The sequence below is a fragment of the Hemibagrus wyckioides genome, linkage group LG27 (assembly GCF_019097595.1).
Source record: "Hemibagrus wyckioides isolate EC202008001 linkage group LG27, SWU_Hwy_1.0, whole genome shotgun sequence".
Taxonomy (NCBI): domain Eukaryota; kingdom Metazoa; phylum Chordata; class Actinopteri; order Siluriformes; family Bagridae; genus Hemibagrus; species Hemibagrus wyckioides.
In genome coordinates, this window is record NC_080736.1 from 647,501 (window position 1) to 667,500 (window position 20,000).

At 40.3% G+C, this 20,000-nt stretch overlaps 2 protein-coding genes across 2 annotated transcripts in view; both read right to left on the bottom strand.

The window, feature by feature from the left end:
- bean1 (brain expressed, associated with NEDD4, 1) overlaps window positions 1-13,606 on the bottom strand; it is a 30,207-nt gene extending 16,601 nt beyond the window's left edge. Inside the window, exon 1 of the mRNA XM_058381659.1 lies at window positions 13,100-13,606. The gene's annotated coding sequence lies outside the window, so the exon portion shown is untranslated. The remainder of the gene's footprint in view (window positions 1-13,099) is intronic.
- A 5,064-nt stretch (window positions 13,607-18,670) lies between these two features.
- cdh5 (cadherin 5) overlaps window positions 18,671-20,000 on the bottom strand; it is a 15,225-nt gene continuing 13,895 nt past the window's right edge. The window contains exon 12 of the mRNA XM_058382169.1: window positions 18,671-20,000. This exon is cut by the window's right edge and continues 42 nt beyond it. Within this exon, the coding sequence (XP_058238152.1) occupies window positions 19,558-20,000 (443 nt within the window). The 3' untranslated portion in view covers window positions 18,671-19,557.

A 20,000-nucleotide genomic window follows, 5' to 3' on the forward strand; every position in this document is an offset into this window, starting at 1 on the left:
CACACACACACACACAGTGAGACAGACAGATTAATAGGGACAGACAGACTTTAATATGAACATGAACTCTGTGTGTGTGTGTGTTTGTGTGTGTGTGTGTGTGTTTGTGTGTGTGTGTGTGTGTGGAAGCTCAGTTTACAGGAACACACCCAAATCAATTTAGTTTCAATGTGAAAGTGGTCTGACTGCAGTTAGCTAGACACACACACACACATGTTCATGAGATTAAACAGCGGTTTATTTTGATGCAGTAGTGGAGTAGTAGTGGGGAATACGTTAATAATCTGACTCTGTTAGACTTCACTGTATTATTATTATTATTATTATTATTATTATTATTATTATTATTATTATTATTATTATTATTAGTAAACCATTAATATAAAGAGAGCAGACCCTCACTTAATGACATCAACAATCCAAACTCCTTACATCCGTCTGATCTAATCTGATCTCTTAGACTCTAGCCATCGGGGAGAGTGTGTGTGTGTGCGTGTGTGTGTGTGTGTGTGTGTGTGTGGTGTGTGTGTGTGTGTGTGTGTGTGTGGTGTGTGTGTGTGTGTGGTGTGTGTAGATGGATAGATGAATCAACAAGCATCATTTCCAGTAACATTTCCAGGCAGGATGTGAGACTGTAGATAAAAGTGAATCTAGATTATTTACCGGATTTTTTATTTCTGATGAAGTCGTTAGTGAACATGTTACTCATCTGAGCGAACGAACAGAGACTGAACGAAGTTTTTACACAAAACAGTGTTAGATAACACAATTTACACAAATTCACACTAAAACCTGATATTTTCCTATCAAACATATAAACATTTAAACAAGGTTAAAACATTGATTTATTTTTTTAAAAGCTTCTTGACTGAGTGAACGTCTGGGCTTCTCGTCTTCGGGTGAAAGCGTTCCTCCGTTGGTTCTTCAGCGCTGCTCCTCTGTGGTTTGATGTATTTATCTGAAACTGTAGTAGTGACCGCTCGTCTTTCAGCCGCTAATCTCTCAGAGCTATTTTCAGCTGTAAATATTGAACCTTTAATAGAATTGTGTAGAAAAGCTCCAGGAATCCACAGAGTAAACTCTATACACACTCCAGTGTGTGTGTGTGTGTGTGTGTGAACATGAGATTTACACTGAGAATGTCAAGCCAGCACTCTGCTGTGTTTGTGTGAGTGTGTGTGTGTGAGGTTTGTGTGCTCTACACTGACAACTCCGTATTTTTAACAGAAAAGTGTACATTAATCAGAGATGATAACTGAGCGTAAGTGTGCTAGCTTGTTCCAGATGTTATCTATAATAACTGGAAGTCTGATCTGGGTTTAAGGTTCCACATCATCTGGCTGTAGATTAGAGATTTAGAAGCTGCTGTGAGGTTAAGGTCAGTGTCTCAGGTCAGAGAAAAGTCTCAGCAACAGCAATAAAAAGTTTTGAAGTTCTTATTAACGTTTCCGTTAGTGAAGAAGCACTTACAGCGTAATGTGATCATGTGGAGAGTGTTAAATGGCAGGAAGTGATATTAGTGCAGAAGGAGAAACCCTCAGCGTGGGTCAGGCTTCAGCTCTTTCCTCTCAGCTCATTATGGATCTGTTTCAGGAATCTGATCTCTGTTTCATTTAACTCAGATTAGAGAGAGCAGTGAGGACAGAGATGGCCACTTTAGCTCCAGCGTGTCCCGATGTACTCGAGGAAAACAGGATTAAATTCAGGATGCTGTTTTTTCCCCAGACATTTAGGGGTTTAGAGATGACTGCAGGTGATTTCAGGAGGATTTACCTGCTTCTGTGAAATCGATGAGGGATCAGATGAAACTGTCCGTTTCTGTTCGGGTCAAAATCCCACTTTTTAAAGGATTTTTCCAGAAAGAGACTTTATGAGCTTCGATCAGGTTCAGGATCACTAACAAACACCAACAATCATCTCTCTCTCTCTTTCTCTTTCTCTATCTCTATCTATCTTATTTTTTTTTAAATAAAGAATTTGCTAAAGCCAGAGCTGCTTTTTAAATATTTTTTTGTTTCTTTTCCACTTCCTTCTTTCCTCCTCTGACATTTCAGGTGTGATTCTGATGAATTATTAATTACAGATGAATTATATACAGATGAATATTTTAATTGAATCTCATTAATATTTATGAGGTGCTGATGTGAATTAACTAATTTAGCTGCTTTTCTCTGCAAACATTAGCAAGTTCCATTGGACCGTAGTGTGTTAGATTAGATTATTTATTCATCTCCATGATTTTATTGTACTTGTTTGTGATATTTAGATTTAACCGTCAATACAAAAGCTGCATTCTTGACAAATCTGTGGTGATTTGTGTCAATTTTAATCACAGACTTGTTGCTGATGTCTGATTGGTGTAGAGAGGGTGGAATTACAGGATGTGTGATTGGTCCAAAAAGCCTTCTAGATAAACCTGAAATAAGAAACCTGTTTCTACCCTAGAGGAAATATTTTAAAACTTGAAAGGTAATCGCTGAAATATGAAGGTAAGTGTTCCGATTTGGATTCGTGATTTCTGTGATGTATTTAAAGTAAGTTTTTCTTTTAAATAATTTCTAAATTATTAAAGTACAATGTAAGGAGCGCTGGCAGAGCTGGAGACATCACCGTGTGGAGTCCAGAGGTTTTAGGAGGTTTATTTTGGTGACTCTGACAGTGACCTGAATCTCTAAACGGTCCTCATCAGGACATATTCACTGCTGCAGTAGTGTTTCATTTATTCCCTTATCTAGAGCTACACACCCTCTGTTACACCACCCTCTGTTACACCACCCTCTGTTACACCACCCTCTGTTGCACCACTCTGTTGCACCACTCTGTTACACCACCCTGTGTTACCCTGCCCTCTGTTATACTACCCTCTGATACACCACCCTCTGATACACCACCCTCTGTTATACTACCCTCTGATACACCACCCTCTGTTACACCACCCTCTGATACACCACCCTCTGTTACACCACCCTGTGTTACACTACCCTCTGTTACACCACCCTGTGTTACCCTGCCCTCTGTTACACTACCCTCTGTTACACCACCCTCTGTTACACTACCCTGTATTACACCACTCTCTGTTACACCACCCTCTGATACACCACCCTCTGTTACACCACCCTGTGTTATACTACCCTCTGTTACACCACCCTGTGTTACCTTGCCCTCTGTTACACCACCCTCTGTTACACCACCCTCTGTTACACTACCCTCTGTTACACTGTCCTCTGTTACACTACCCTCCGCTACACCACCCTCTGTTACACCACTCTCTGTTAAACTGTCCTCTGTTACACCACCCTCTATTACACCACCCTCTGTTACACCACTCTCTGGTACACTACCCTCTGTTACACTGTCCTCTGTTACACCACCCTCTATTACACCACCCTCTGTTACACCACTCTCTGTTACACCACTCTCTGTTACACTACCATCTGTTACACTACCCTCTGTTACACCACTCGCTGTTACACTACCCTCTGTTACACCACCCTCTGTCACACCACTCTCTATTACACCACCCTCTGTTACACTACCCTCTGTCACACCACCCTCTGTTACACTATCCTGTGTTACACTACCCTTTGTTACACCACTCTCTATTACACCACCCTTTGTTACACCACTCTCTATTACACTACTCTCTGTTACACTACCCTGTATTACACTACCCTGTGTTACACCACCCTCTGTTACACTACCCTGTGTAACACTACCCTCTGTTACCCTACTCTCTGTTACACCACCCTCTGTTGCACCGCTCTGTTACACCACCCTGTGTTACCCTGCCCTCTGTTATACTACCCTCTGTTACACCACCCTGTGTTACACCACCCTCTGATACACCACCCTCTGTTACACCACCCTGTGTTACACTACCCTCTGTTACACCACCCTGTGTTACCCTGCCCTCTGTTACACTACCCTCTGTTACACCACTCTCTGTTACACTACCCTCTGTTACACTACCCTCTGTTACACTACCCTGTATTACACCACTCTCTGTTACACCACCCTCTGATACACCACCCTCTGATACACCACCCTCTGTTACACCACCCTGTGTTATACTACCCTCTGTTACACCACCCTGTGTTACCCTGCCCTCTGTTACACTACCCTCTGTTACACCACTCTCTGTTACACTACCCTCCGTTACACTACTCTCTGTTACACTATCCTCTGTTACACCACTCTCTGTTACACTACTCTCTGTTACACCACCCTCTGTTACACTACCCTCTGTTACACCACCCTCTGTTACACCACTCTCTGTTACACTACTCTCTGTTACACTACTCTCTGTTACACCACCCTCTGTTACACTACTCTCTGTTACACCACCCTCTGTTACACCACCCTCTGTTACACCACCCTCTGTTACACCACCCTCTGTTACACTACTCTGTTACACTACCCTGTATTACACTACCCTGTGTTACACTACCCTTTGTTTCACCGCCCTCTGTTACACCACCCTCTGTTACACTACCCTCTGTTACACCACCCTTTGTTACACTACCCTCTGTTACACCACCCTCTGTTACACCACTCTCTGGTACACCACCCTCTGTTACACCACCCTCTGTTACATCACCCTCTGTTACACCACCCTGTTACATTACCCTCTGTTACACCGCTCTTTGGTACACTACCCTCTGTTACACCACCCTCTGTTACACCACTCTCTATTACACCACCCTCTGTTACACCACTCTCTGTTACACCACCCTCTGTTACACCACCCTCTGTTACATCACCCTCTGTTACACCACCCTGTTACATTACCCTCTGTTACACCGCTCTTTGGTACACTACCCTCTGTTACACCACCCTCTGTTACACCACTCTCTGGTACACCACCCTCTGTTACACCACCCTCTGTTACACTACCCTCTGTTACACCACCCTCTGTTACATCACCCTCTGTTACACCACCCTGTTACATTACCCTCTGTTACACCGCTCTTTGGTACACTACCCTCTGTTACACCACCCTCTGTTACACCACTCTCTGGTACACCACCCTCTGTTACACCACCCTCTGTTACACTACCCTCTGTTACACCACCCTCTGTTACATCACCCTCTGTTACACCACCCTGTTACATTACCCTCTGTTACACCGCTCTTTGGTACACTACCCTCTGTTACACTACCCTCTGTTACACTATCCTGTGTTACACTACGCTTTGTTACACCACTCTCTGTTACACCACCCTCTGTCACACCACTCTCTATTACACTACCCTGTATTACACCACCCTCTGTTACACCACCCTCTGTTACACTATCCTGTGTTACACCACTCTCTATTACACCACCCTCTGTTACACCACTCTCTATTACACCACCCTCTGTTACACCACTCTCTGGTACACTACCCTCTGTTACACCACCCTGTTACACTACCCTCTGTCACACCACTCTCTGTTACATCACCCTCTGTTACACCACCCTCTGTTACATTACCCTCCGTTACACCACTCTCTGTCACACCACTCTCTATTACACCACCCTCTGTTACACTACCCTGTATTACACCACCCTCTGTTACACTATCCTGTGTTACACCACCCTTTTTTACACCACCCTCTGTTACACCACCCTCTTTTACACTACCCTCTGTTACACCACTCTCTATTACACCACCCTCTGTTACACCACCCTCTTTTACACCACCCTGTTACACCACCCTCTGTTACACCACCCTCTGTTATACCACCCTCTGGTACACTACCCTCTGTTACACCACCCTCTGTTACACCACCCTCTGTTACACCACTCTCTGGTACACTACCCTCTGTTACATCACCCTCTGTTACACCACTCTCTATTACACCACCCTGTGTTACACCACCCTGTTACACTACCCTCTGTTACATCACCCTCTGTTACACCACTCTCTATTACACCACCCTCTGTTACAGCACCCTCTCTTACACCAACCTCTGTTACACCACCCTCTGTTAAACCACTCTCTGCTACACCACCCTCTGTTACACCATCCTCTGTTAAAGCACTCTCTGTTACACCACCCTCTGTTACACCACTCTCAGTCACACCACCCTCTGTTATACCACTCCCTGTTACTCTACCCTCTGTTACACCACCCTCTATTAAACACCACCCTGTGTTACACCACCCTCTGTTACACTACTCTCTGTTACACCACTCTCTATTACACCACCCTCTGTTACAGCACCCTCTGTTACACCAACCTCTGTTACACCACCCTCTGTTACACCATCGTCTATTACACCACCCTCTGTTACACCACTCTCTGTTACACTACCCTCTGTCACACCAGCCTCTCTTACACCACTCTCTGTTATACTACCCTCTGTTACACAACTCTGTGTTACACCACTCTCAGTTACACCACCCTCTGTTACACTACCCTCTGTTACACCACTCTCTATTACACCACCCTGTGTTACACCACTCTCTGTTACACCACCCTCTGTTACACTACCCTCTGTTACAATACCCTCTGTTACACAACTCTGTGTTACACCAGCTTCTGTCACACTACCCTCTGTTACACCACCCTCTGTTACACCATCCTCTCTTGCACCTGTTTTTTAGGAGAAAAGCATGCTGGGAAATAAACGACTGCAGTGACGTTATGTTTCTGTTTGTAGTGTTGGTGTCAGTTAGCCAGCAAGTCTTCTAATAAGTGTTTATAAGACACATTTTTCCAGATCAGAGCTAAACACTAAACTGAAGCACACACGTCATCTGCAGATCTTATTATTTATTCATGCTTCGTTTCCTCTCAGATTGATTTCTCTAATTCTCTCTAAGTGGAACTTCAGCCAATAAAACTCACACTCCAGCTCATCTGAGATGAAATAAACCACAGAAAAGACAAGCTCCTCAGACCCCGAATCCCTCCTGATCACCATCTTCTCTACACCACCCTCTGTTACACCACCCTCTGTTACACCACTCTCTATTTCACCACCCTTTGTTACACCACCCTCTGTTACACCACCCTCTGTTACACTACCCTCTGTTACACTACCCTGTATTACACCACCCTCTGTTACACTACTCTCTGTTACACTACCCTGTATTACACTGCCCTGTGTTACACTATCCTTTGTTACACCGCCCTCTTACACCACCCTCTGTTACACTACCCTTTGTTACACCACCCTCTGTTACACCACTCTCTGTCACCAACCTCTGTTGCACTACCCTCTGTTACACCACCCTCTGTTACACCACTCCCTGTTACTCTACCCTCTGTTACACCACTCTCTGTTACACTACCATCTGTTACACAACTCTGTGTTACACCACCCTCTGTTACACCATTCTCTGTTACACTACCCTCTGTTACACCACCCTCTGTTACACCACTGATTCTAACAGAACACACACATCTCCACCTACAGGAACACACACATCACCACCTACAGGAACACACATCACCACCTACAGGAACACACACATCTCCACCTACAGGAACACACACATCTCCACCTACAGGAACACACACATCTCCACTTACAGGAACACACACATCTCCACCTACAGGAACACACACATCTCCACATACAGGAACACACACATCACCACCTACAGGAATACACACATCTCCACATACAGGAACACACACATCTCCACCTACAGGAATACACACATCTCCACCTACAGGAACACACACATCTCCACTTACAGGAACACACACATCTCCACCTACAGGAACACACACATCTCCACATACAGGAACACACACATCACCACCTACAGGAATACACACATCTCCACATACAGGAACACACACATCTCCACCTACAGGAACACACACATCTCCACATACAGGAACACACACATCTCCACCTACAGGAACACACACATCTCCTACAGGAACACACACATCACCACCTACAGGAACACACACATCACCACCTACAGGAACACACATCACCACCTACAGGAATACACACATCTCCACCTACAGGAACACACACATCTCCACCTACAGGAACACACACATCTCCTACAGGAACACACACATCTCCACTTACAGGAACACACACATCTCCACCTACAGGAACACACACATCTCCACATACAGGAACACACACATCACCACCTACAGGAATACACACATCTCCACATACAGGAACACACACATCTCCACCTACAGGAACACACACATCTCCACATACAGGAACACACACATCTCCACCTACAGGAACACACACATCTCCTACAGGAACACACACATCACCACCTACAGGAACACACACATCACCACCTACAGGAACACACATCACCACCTACAGGAATACACACATCACCACCTACAGGAACACACACATCTCCTACAGGAACACACACATCACCACCTACAGGAACACACACATCACCACCTACAGGAACACACATCACCACCTACAGGAACACACACATCTCCACCTACAGGAACACACACATCACCACCTACAGGAACACACACATCACCACCTACAGGAACACACACATCTCCACCTACAGGAACACACACATCACCACCTACAGGAACACACACATCACCACCTACAGGAACACACACATCACCACCTACAGGAACACACACATCACCACCTACAGGAACACACACATCTCCTACAGGAACACACACATCACCACCTACAGGAACACACACATCACCACCTACAGGAACACACACATCTCCTACAGGAACACACACATCTTCACCTACAGGAACACACACATCTCCTACAGGAACACACACATCTCCACCTGCAGGAACACACACATCTCCACCTACAGGAATACACACATCTCCACCTACAGGAACACACACATCTCCTACAGGAACACACACATCTCCACCTACAGGAACACACACATCACCACCTACAGGAACACACACATCTCCACATACAGGAACACACACATCTCCTACAGGAACACACACATCACCACCTACAGGAACACACACATCACCACCTACAGGAATACACACATCTCCACCTACAGGAACACACACATCTCCTACAGGAACACACACATCACCACCTACAGGAACACACACATCACCACCTACAGGAATACACACATCTCCACCTACAGGAACACACACATCTCCTACAGGAACACACACATCACCACCTACAGGAACACACACATCTCCACCTACAGGAACACACACATCTCCTACAGGAACACACACATCACCACCTACAGGAACACACACATCACCACCTACAGGAACACACATCACCACCTACAGGAACACACACATCTCCTACAGGAACACACACATCACCACCTACAGGAACACACACATCACCACCTACAGGAACACACATCACCACCTACAGGAACACACACATCTCCACCTACAGGAACACACACATCACCACCTACAGGAACACACACATCTCCTACAGGAACACACACATCTCCACCTACAGGAACACACACATCTCCTACAGGAACACATACATCACCACCTACAGGAACACACACATCACCACCTACAGGAACACACATCACCACCTACAGGAACACACACATCTCCACCTACAGGAACACACACATCACCACCTACAGGAACACACACATCTCCTACAGGAACACACACATCTTCACCTACAGGAACACACACATCTCCTACAGGAACACACACATCTTCACCTACAGGAACACACACATCTCCACCTGCAGGAACACACACATCTCCACCTACAGAAACACACACATCTCCTACAGGAACACACACATCTTCACCTACAGGAACACACACATCACCACCTACAGGAACACACACATCTCCACCTACAGGAACACACACATCTCCACTTACAGGAACACACACATCTCCACCTACAGGAACACACACATCACCACCTACAGGAACACACACATCTCCACTTACAGGAACATCACGTGTGAATATGAATGTGAATTTAAATGTGAATGTGAATTTAAATGTGAATGTGAATTTAAATGTGAATGTGAATTTGAATGTGAATGTAAATGTGAATATAAATGTGAATGTGAATGTGAATTTGAATGTGAATGTAAATGTGAATTTAAATGTGAATTTAAATGTGAATGTGAATATGAATGTTTATGTGAATGTGAATTTAAATGTGAATGTGAATTTAAATGTGAATGTGAATATGAATGTGAATTTGAATTTGAATTTGAATGTGAATGTAAATGTGAATTTAAATGTGAACGTGAATTTAAATGTGAATGTGAATGTGAATTTGAATGTCAATGTGAATTTAAATGTGAATGTGAATTTAAATGTGAATGTGAATCTGAATGTGAATTTAAATGTGAACGTGAATTTAAATGTGAATGTGAATGTGAATTTACATGTGAATGTGAATATATGAATGTGAATTTAAATGTGAATGTGAATTTGAATGTGAATTTAATTGTGAATTTGAATGTGAATTTAATTGTGAATTTGAATGTGAATCTGAATGAGAATTTAAATGTGAATGTGAATTTGAATGTGAATGTGAATGTGAATTTGAATGTGAATTTGAATGTAAATGTGAATTTGAATGTGAATTTGAATGTGAATGTGAATGTGAATGTGAATGTGAATTTGAATGTGAATTTGAATTTGAATGTAAATGTGAATTTAAATGTGAATGTGAATGTGAATGTGAATGTGAATGTGAATTTGAATGTGAATGTGAATTTGAATGTGAATGTGAATTTAAATGTGAATTTGAATTTGAATGTGAATGTGAATTTGAATGTGAATTTGAATGTAAATGTGAATTTGAATTTAAATGTGAATGTGAATGTGAATTTGAATGTAAATGTGAATTTGAATGTGAATTTGAATGTGAATGTGAATTTGAATGTGAATGTGAATGTGAATTTGAATGTGAATGTGAATGTGAATGTGAATTTGAATTTGAATTTGAATGTGAATGTGAATTTGAATGTGAATGTGAATTTGTATGTGAATGTGAATTTGTATGTGAATGTGAATGTGAATTTGAATGTGAATTTAAATGTGAATGTGAATTTGAATGTGAATTTGAATGTAAATGTGAATTTGAATGTGAATGTGAATGTGAATTTGAATTTGAATTTGAATTTGTATGTGAATGTGAATGTGAATTTGAATGTGAATGTGAATTTGAATTTGAATTTGAATGTAAATGTGAATTTGAATGTGAATGTGAATGTGAATTTGAATTTGAATTTGTATGTGAATGTGAATGTGAATTTGAATGTGAATGTGAATGTGAATGTGAATTTGAATGTGAATGTGAATTTAAATGTGAATGTGAATTTGAATGTGAATTTGAATGTAAATGTGAATTTGAATGTGAATGTGAATGTGAATTTGAATTTGTATGTGAATGTGAATGTGAATTTGAATGTGAATGTGAATTTGAATGTGAATGTGAATGTGAATTTGAATTTGAATGTGAATGTGAATGTGAATGTGAATTTGAATGTGAATGTGAATTTGTATGTGAATGTGAATTTGAATGTGAATTTAAATGTGAATGTGAATTTGAATGTGAATTTGAATGTAAATGTGAATTTGAATGTGAATGTGAATGTGAATTTGAATTTAAACTTGAATGTGAATTTGAATTTGAATTTGTATGTGAATGTGAATGTGAATTTAAACTTGAATGTGAATTTGAATTTGTATGTGAATGTGAATGTGAATTTGAATGTGAATGTGAATGTGAATGTGAATGTAAATTTAAATGTGAATGTGAATTTGAATGTGAATGTGAATGTGAATTTGAATGTGAATGTGAATGTGAATTTGAATGTGAATGTGAATGTGAATTTGAATGTGAATGTGAATTTGAATGTGAATGTGAATGTGAATTTGAATGTGAATTTGAATGTGAATGTGAATGTGAATGTGAATGTGAATTTGAATGTGAATTTGAATGTGAATTTAAATGTGAATGTGAATATGAATGTTTATGTGAATGTGAATTTGAATGTGAATGTGAATGTGAATGTGAATGTGAATGTGAATGTAAATGTGAATATGAATGTTTATGTGAATGTGAATGTGAATTTGAATGTGAATGTGAATGTAAATTTAAATGTGAATGTGAATGTGAATGTGAATGTAAATTTAAATGTGAATGTGGATGTGAATTTGAATGTGGATGTGAATGTGAATGTGAATTTGAATGTGAATTTGAATGTGAATTTGAATGTGAATTTGAATGTGAATGTGGATGTGAATGTGAATGTGAATTTGAATGTGAATTTGAATGTGAATGTGAATTTGAATGTGAATGTGAATGTGAATGTGAATTTGAATGTGAATTTGAATGTGAATTTGAATGTAAATTTAAATGTGAATGTGGATGTGAATTTGAATGTGGATGTGAATGTGAATGTGAATTTGAATGTGAATTTGAATGTGAATTTGAATGTGAATTTGAATGTGAATGTGAATGTGAATATAAATTGTCCCTGTCGATCGTGAACGCAGGATTATTCAGTTCTTTAACCTCAGATTAAACTCTAACAGAATCCTGTGTACAGATTGTTAAAAAATCATTATCAGTGACTGAGTTTCAGGATTTAAATGAAGCTCCGCCCATTCATGCAGAATTGTTTCTTGTCAAAATGATTGACAGGAAGCTCACCAAATCACACACAAACCTTCAGGAAGTCAGTTTTCCAAACAGGGTTTTCTCAGCGACTTTATAAAACTTTGCTGAAGTCATGATTTAACTTGCGGATTATTTCTCATGATCTCATGTGCACCTTGAAGTCCTGCTGCTTCGTTTGTTTCTCGTCTACTAAAATGTGTGATTTATTTCAGCCGACTTCCGACTCTGGGTTTGAATATGAAAGAAAAATGATTACGTGTGTAGCATCACGAGCGTGAGGTATTTAGCCAAGAGCACACACACACACACACACACACACACTAAAACATATACACAAATGATTTGATAACTACACGTTAGCATCATGTGACATAAAGTATGTGAATAAAATACATGATACACATTGTGAGCTGTTTCCCAGTAAACCCATTAAACCATTAACATAATAAACCACTGAAACCATTAACCTGATAGAAATAAAAAGAAATAAAAGTGACTCTTACCAGAACAGATGAGTTTCATCAGCTTCCTGTTTTTCCTCCATCTCAGAGGCACTGAAACATGTTGAACTCCAGCTCATCTCCACGTCTCTCGCAGAAATAAACTTTATTACACGTTAAAAATAAGTTTTCTTCATTTATTACAGAATTATTACTCGAGGTCAAGAGTCAGATTTTATGTTTTCTCCTGCTGTGTGATGAAGAGCGAGTGAGCAGGTGCTCTAGTGCACTTACCCAGCTCTCTGTGTGTGTGTGTGTGTGTGTGTGTGTATGTGTGTGTGTGTGTGTGTATGTGTGTGTATGCAGTCACTCCATCACGCTGGTAAGAAAATCTCCAGCTCGTATCCCAGAGGAGATGCCGACTTTCACTTCACTTCACTTCCTCTTACAGGCTTCAGGAGTGAAAAATAAACACTAATCCTCCGTCTCTCTCTCTCTCTCTCTCTCACTCTGTTCATCTGTTCATCCTGAGAGAAGAACTGTGAGGGTTTTTATTCAGCATGAGAGACTGAGGAGGCAAAAAGAGCCCCACCCTTCTCTCTTTCTCTCTCTCTCTCTCTCTCTCTCTCTCTCTCTCTCTCTCTCTCTCTCTCTCTCTTCCCCTGAGGGGATTTTAATGTAATTTGATCTTGTTATGTTGTTTTCTTGTTCTGAAAAGGAAGCTGTGCTAGAAATAATAATAATAATAATAATAATAATAATAATAATAGTAATAATAATATTAATAAAAAGAAGAAGAATTTGGTAAAATGTAAAAAGCCTTTTAGCCTTTACATTTTAAACAACAAACATTTTTATTATAAAAGAAATAAATGAAATAAAGCAGTTTTTGACTTCACAACTCCTTGACCGCTGAGACCGAGTGTATGATTCTCTCCTCTCAAAAATAAATGAAGATTATATAAAGATACACAGATTGGAAAAGTCCCCAGATTTCTGCGCTGTTTAAGCTCCGCCCATTTCTTCTGTAAACACACTGTTCAGTGTAATTCAATTCAATTTATTTGTATAGAGCTTTTAACAATGAACATTATCTCAAAAAAATATAAAGTTTAAATTAAAGTGACTATTTTATCCCTAATGAGAAGCCTGAGATGACGGTGGTGAGGAAAAACTCCCTGAGATGATCTGAGGAAGAAACCTTGAGAGGAACCAGGCTCAGAAGGGAACCCATCCTCATTTGGGTGACACTAAACAGTAAATAATGTAACTGTAACTGATTAATGTCCTTTCTACAACAGCAATCAATGACCCATGAGGAACTATTAGGTCAGTGTAGTTTCTAAGGTCATTATAGACACTAGTTCTTTGCTGTCACAAGCTGATAGATGAAATGGCAGATCTGTGATGGTGTGAAAGTCCCCAAATGTCTCTGTCCATGGCTGTCTCCTGGTCACAGGCTGTCCACACAGGTCCATCCACAGCATCAGTGAGCACCACCAAGTGACCAGACTCTGACCAGGGGTAGAGGCAGTGGTCACACTGGAAACTGGCAAACATAAATAACCAAAAGGTCACTCAAGTACTGTGGCGCGAGACCATTTAGTGCTTTATAGGTCAATAACAGTATTTTTTTTATTAATGCGAAATTTGACTGGGAGCCAATGTAGTGCGGCTAAAATAGGAGTGATGTGTTCATATCTTCTGGTTCTAGTTAGGACTCTAGCTGCTGCATTCTGGACTAACTGGAGCTTGTTTCTGCTCCTACTGGAACATCCAGACAGTAAGACATTACAATAATCCAACCTAGAGGTAACAAAAGCATGAACTAGTTTCTCTGCATCATGAAGCGACAACATATTTCTTATCTTAGCGATATTTCTGAGATGGAAGAAGGCTACCCGATTGATATTATCTACATGAGCATCAAACGAAAGACCAGAGTCAATAATCACACCAAGATCTTTTACTGCTGGACAAGATGAAACCGAAAGACCATCCACCGTTACTCTGTAATCAGAAAGCTCACTTCTAACTGCATGTGGTCCTAGTACTAGCACCTCTGTCTGTTAGAGTTAAGCAGGAGGAAGTTAGTGTTTCTTTAGGAATCAGAGTTAGGAATCTGATTGTCTTTTATATTTACTGACATTAAAACACGTGTTTATTACAGTGCTGTGTAACTGTCCTAACACACACACACACACACACACACACACACGTTTCAGCTGTTTATAAACCTGCAAATTACCTGTGCCAAGTTGTTGTGTGGACCAGTTGGCCTGCTGTGGCGACCCCTCACACACATAGGGAGCAGCCGAAAGATCAACAATAAAACCCTGATGTTGGTGTTCCAGATGGAAACGGTCCGAGATGATAAACAGAAACACTGCCATCTTCTGACACCAGAGTTTATCTGCACTGTGGTGTAAAGATTTATTACAGAGCTTATAAAAGAAATGTTATTAATGTTATCAAGCTCTCAATGTTGACACTGAATTTTCTGTGTCTGTGTTTCTGTGTTTGTAAATTTAATAAACAAGTAAATAAACAAATATACAAAATATTTAACCCCAAATTAGCAAAACTAACCTCATGTTTGTGAACTGAATAACAATTTTACAGGAATATTTAGTGTGTAATTGATGTGTTTAAGCAACATTTAATCTGTATTCAGTTCATCAGGTGAGACAATAAGTGTAGTTATTGAAATAATAAGAAATTAACCACTGACCACGTGACGTGTTGTGTTACAGCCTCGTGTTATTACAGCTCATCACTCCCCCTGGTGGTCATGGTTATGTACTGCAGCCACTCAGTCTCTACTCTACTGATTACTGCTCATCATTTATTTCAGTTTATCGTGTGTGTGTGTGTGTGTGTGTGTGTTTTGGGGAACTTTTTCCCCGAGAATTTCCTGGATGGATTAGTGTGTAGATTAAATGCTTTATTTTATCAGATGAGTTTTTTTGTGTGTGTGTGTGTGTGTGTGTGTTACTCAGGAAAGGGTTGAGCCTTTAGCAGTGTTATCGGCATTTCCGTGTGTAATTTATTTAATGTCTTTTGAAGTTATAAATATAAAGTCTGTGTAAAAGTGAGCATGCTGTAGGCTCCAGAGGAAAGTGTGAAGTGTGGTCAGTTTATTCATTTATTTATGTTTATTTACATCACTATGTTGTTTGTGTTTGTTTGTCTGTGTTGTTGATGTTGGTTCAACACTCACTTCTAGAGAGAATAGAAACCATTCTGTGAATTATAGACTTTTAATCAAGTTGCACTTCTTCGATTAAAATGTTCTGGACTTAATGACAGAGTTGACCAGGATGACCAGACTTCCTGCTAAAGTACACAAAAGTTGCTTTAAAACAATTATTTTCTGTTCACTAAATAGAGGGTGTGTAAAAGGTTGTGTGTGTTGTGTAGATGTGAGACTGAACACAGCATCACGCTGCAGAAGATGTTGGACATGGAGGACTTCACTGATCCACACCAAGATCATGAAGCAACTCAGAATAAAGGAAGTGAACGGTTTCAGGAAGAGTTACATTCTAAACTATTGAATATTTTAAATAAAGATAAGATCTCCCTCTGTGTTTATTGTCGTTGTTATAAAGGGAGACATTTCTGGAGGTTTGTGAGCTGGAGGTTTTTTAGACCTGTGATAAGGTCAGTGTGTGTGTTGAAGGTGTGATGTGTCCCTTTGTCTTCTACTCCACAGTGTTTGTGTGTTTTCTTTTAAATGCTGCCTCCAGGTCTGAGTTGGAATCTCACCCGAGTTTCCGCTCGGGAATTCCAGCTCGGGTCCCGGCTCCTTTGTGTGTGAAGAAGGAGCAAGAACACAACGCAGGCTTTCTTCACACACCTCTGTGTCTCAGAGCAGAAAACACCACTGGAGAACCTGAGCAGACTGGGTTCTATCAGTGTTCCAGCTAGAACCTTTCATTTATTAAGTTTCAAATCTTTAATTCAAATCATCCTTAAAGAACCTTTTCTTAGAAGAGTATGTGCTTCAAGAGGGTTCATGTGTGTGTGGAACACTATCATCTTCTTCTTCTACATAAGTGAGTAGATGAGGGTTCTCAGCCTCCTGAAAGAGTTTGATGTGGAAGTCTGTCTGAAACAGGAGGATCTGAGCCAAGATGCAGGAGACACTTCAGAACATCCGCCATCATTAATCTGTGTAAAGTTTATTATATTTAACACTCGTAATACTCGTAAAAAAAGTGAAAAATAAGAGTTAAACAGATATTTCTATATTAAATTCTTTTTTTTCCTAGTTTCTTCTTCTGACTGAAGAATTTCAAAAACAGAAGAAAAGAAGGAGTGTGTGAGAGATGTGGAGAATGACATCATCATATAAGAGAAAAATATAAAGAAAACAGAAAGAATTTAAGAAACACTTTTTAATCTTCGTTTGTCTTAAATGAGATATTTTACTGAAACAGAGACGCAGGAAATAATTCAGAAAATAATAAACTCCAACCGGAGAGAGGAGCTGACCAGAGGAGCTCTATAAACTCTACACACTCTATAAACTCTACACACTCTATAAACTCTACACACTCTATAGAGTAAACTCTCTTCTTCTTTAAAAAAAATTCCTAGGAGCTTTTTCTCTCAGGAATGAAAAACAGGAAAACGCTCCCATGTGCGGTTTTACTTAACAGATAAGAGAACAGGAAGTGACTTTTCTTGACAGGAAGTGGCTGATTTAGTGGGTGTGGTTTGCCAGTGAGAAGGCATCCGTTTATTGTGTAGATGAAGAAGACGTGAAGGTAAAGGTTCAGAAAATAACCACGATGAAATAAAACAATTCCTACACATTAACACTGTCTCAGAGTCAGAGACAGAATCAGAATTAGAGTCAGTCAGAAACAGAATCAGAGTCTGAATCAGTCAGAATCAATATTAGCATCAGAGTCAGAGTTAGAGTCAGAATCAGAGTCAGAGTGAATCTCAGACATTAAGGTTCTGTGATGTTGAGATCTCTCGTGACTCCGAGTCGCCGTTATAATCATTACTTAAAAAACTAAACACAAACTTTAAACGTTATACATATTTAAATGAAATAATTGTTATTCATGAAAAAACGAAATAATATTTCAAAAAATAAAAAAATAAAAATCTGAGCAGACGTCTGGAAACTTCCACTGATCTGATCTGAATGTTTTCTAAAGTCAGTTTCAACATGCTGTGTTTATTTTTATATTTTCCTGAACACTGATAATAATAATAATAATAATAACAACAACAACAACAACAACAATAATAATAATAATAATAATAATAATAATAATAATAATGATGATGATGTGACACTTTTTTTTAAATGGCTTTTTTGTTCTGAGTTAAAACATAACTCAAACTTTAACTTGAGTTGAAGACTTTAAAGTGAAATATTATTTTCAGTAGATTTTAACGTCTCTTCTTTAGATGATGAAGAGAATAAAGAGAAGGTTGTGTGTATAAACAATCCGTCTGGAATTATTTATCTAAACTCAACTCTCCCACTCTGCAGCTGGACGGTTAACATCGCTGGCTTTATTGTCTCTCTCTCTCTCGTGTGTGTGTGTGTGTGCTGCTGAACATTTCCTCATTGCTGTATTGTATTGGACCTTTGAGATTTGAGTTTTATACACACACACACACACACACACACACACACAGTCTCGGTGTTGATGATTTCTGTCAAATAAACTCCGATTGCTCTGTAATTCTGTCAGCGGCTCTTTATACCGTTTCCTGTGTTTCTCCCACTGCTGCATGACTGCAGCCATTTCCTGCAGCTAATATTACTCTTACTCGTGTGTGTGTGTGTGTGTGTGTGTGTGTGTGTTTCTCGTTCGTGTTAAATGTAATAACTTTAAACAATATCACATCTATAGAGTGTTCAGTCATTTCTCCTCCCCTGGTGTGGACAGTTTTGGTGTTAAATAGTATTCTGGACTCTGATTGGTCAGAAGGTTCTTGAAGGTTTCTTCAGGACAGAGGAGGTCACATGGTCTCAAGCTGCAGGGTTTGTTTGTCCTGTTAAGTGACAGCAGTGAGTTAATATAAAAATGGATAAAGAGTAGATGTGAGCTGAACACCTGAGTTATGAAAAATTCAGACAGATGAAAGATAAGAACTGCTCTAGAACCCTGCGGGATAAGGTGTACTATTAACCCGAGTGTGTGCCGTTATAATAAATCAGAGAGACACTAACAGAGACAACACTAACATGCAGAATGTGTGATTTATCTTAAAAGTATATAATAAGAATAAGAAGTGTTAGTTTATTTAGTTATAAAAGTTTATTTTTGAGAGTTTCTGCTGCTCTGAGATCAGCATCAGGAGCTGAGCAACTGTCCTATTAAAAAATATTCAAATATAATCAATTAGAAAACCAAATGTTCCACTATAAAGATGGGACATAATGATGATAATAATAGTAATAATAATAATAATAATAATAATGTAATTTTTCCTGAATGAACTCGAGCATCTTCTTTTATCTTCTCCTTGTGGGTTTTGGTGTCCAGGGATCAGTACGAAGTGTTCACATCAGAGCCGTAAATTTGTGCGAGTGTCCTGAATCGAGGTCCCCAGTCGCTCAGAAAGTCGTAATCGAGGTCAGATCCGAAGGAAGAAGCCGATTCGAGTGAACTCAGCGACCCGGCGAGGGACTCGGACCCCTCGTAGCCGTAGATGTGCAGCGTGTCGTAGGGAATTCCGTCCCGGTCGTGATCGGCCTCGTCTTTCTTCACCTCGATCATCACTGCCATGTCTCCTTTACAGGCCGAGGGCTTCTTCACCACGGCGTACATGGCCGGAGGAGGATCAGGACAGAGCCGGCCATCTGAGCGAGCCGAGGTCAGGATGGAGACGTCGTACACGTTGGTGTCCATTTCTCCTCCACCTTCTTCATCATACGCCACAAGCTGCTCGTGAATCTCACCGGATGGCTTTCCCAGAGCCACTATAGCCT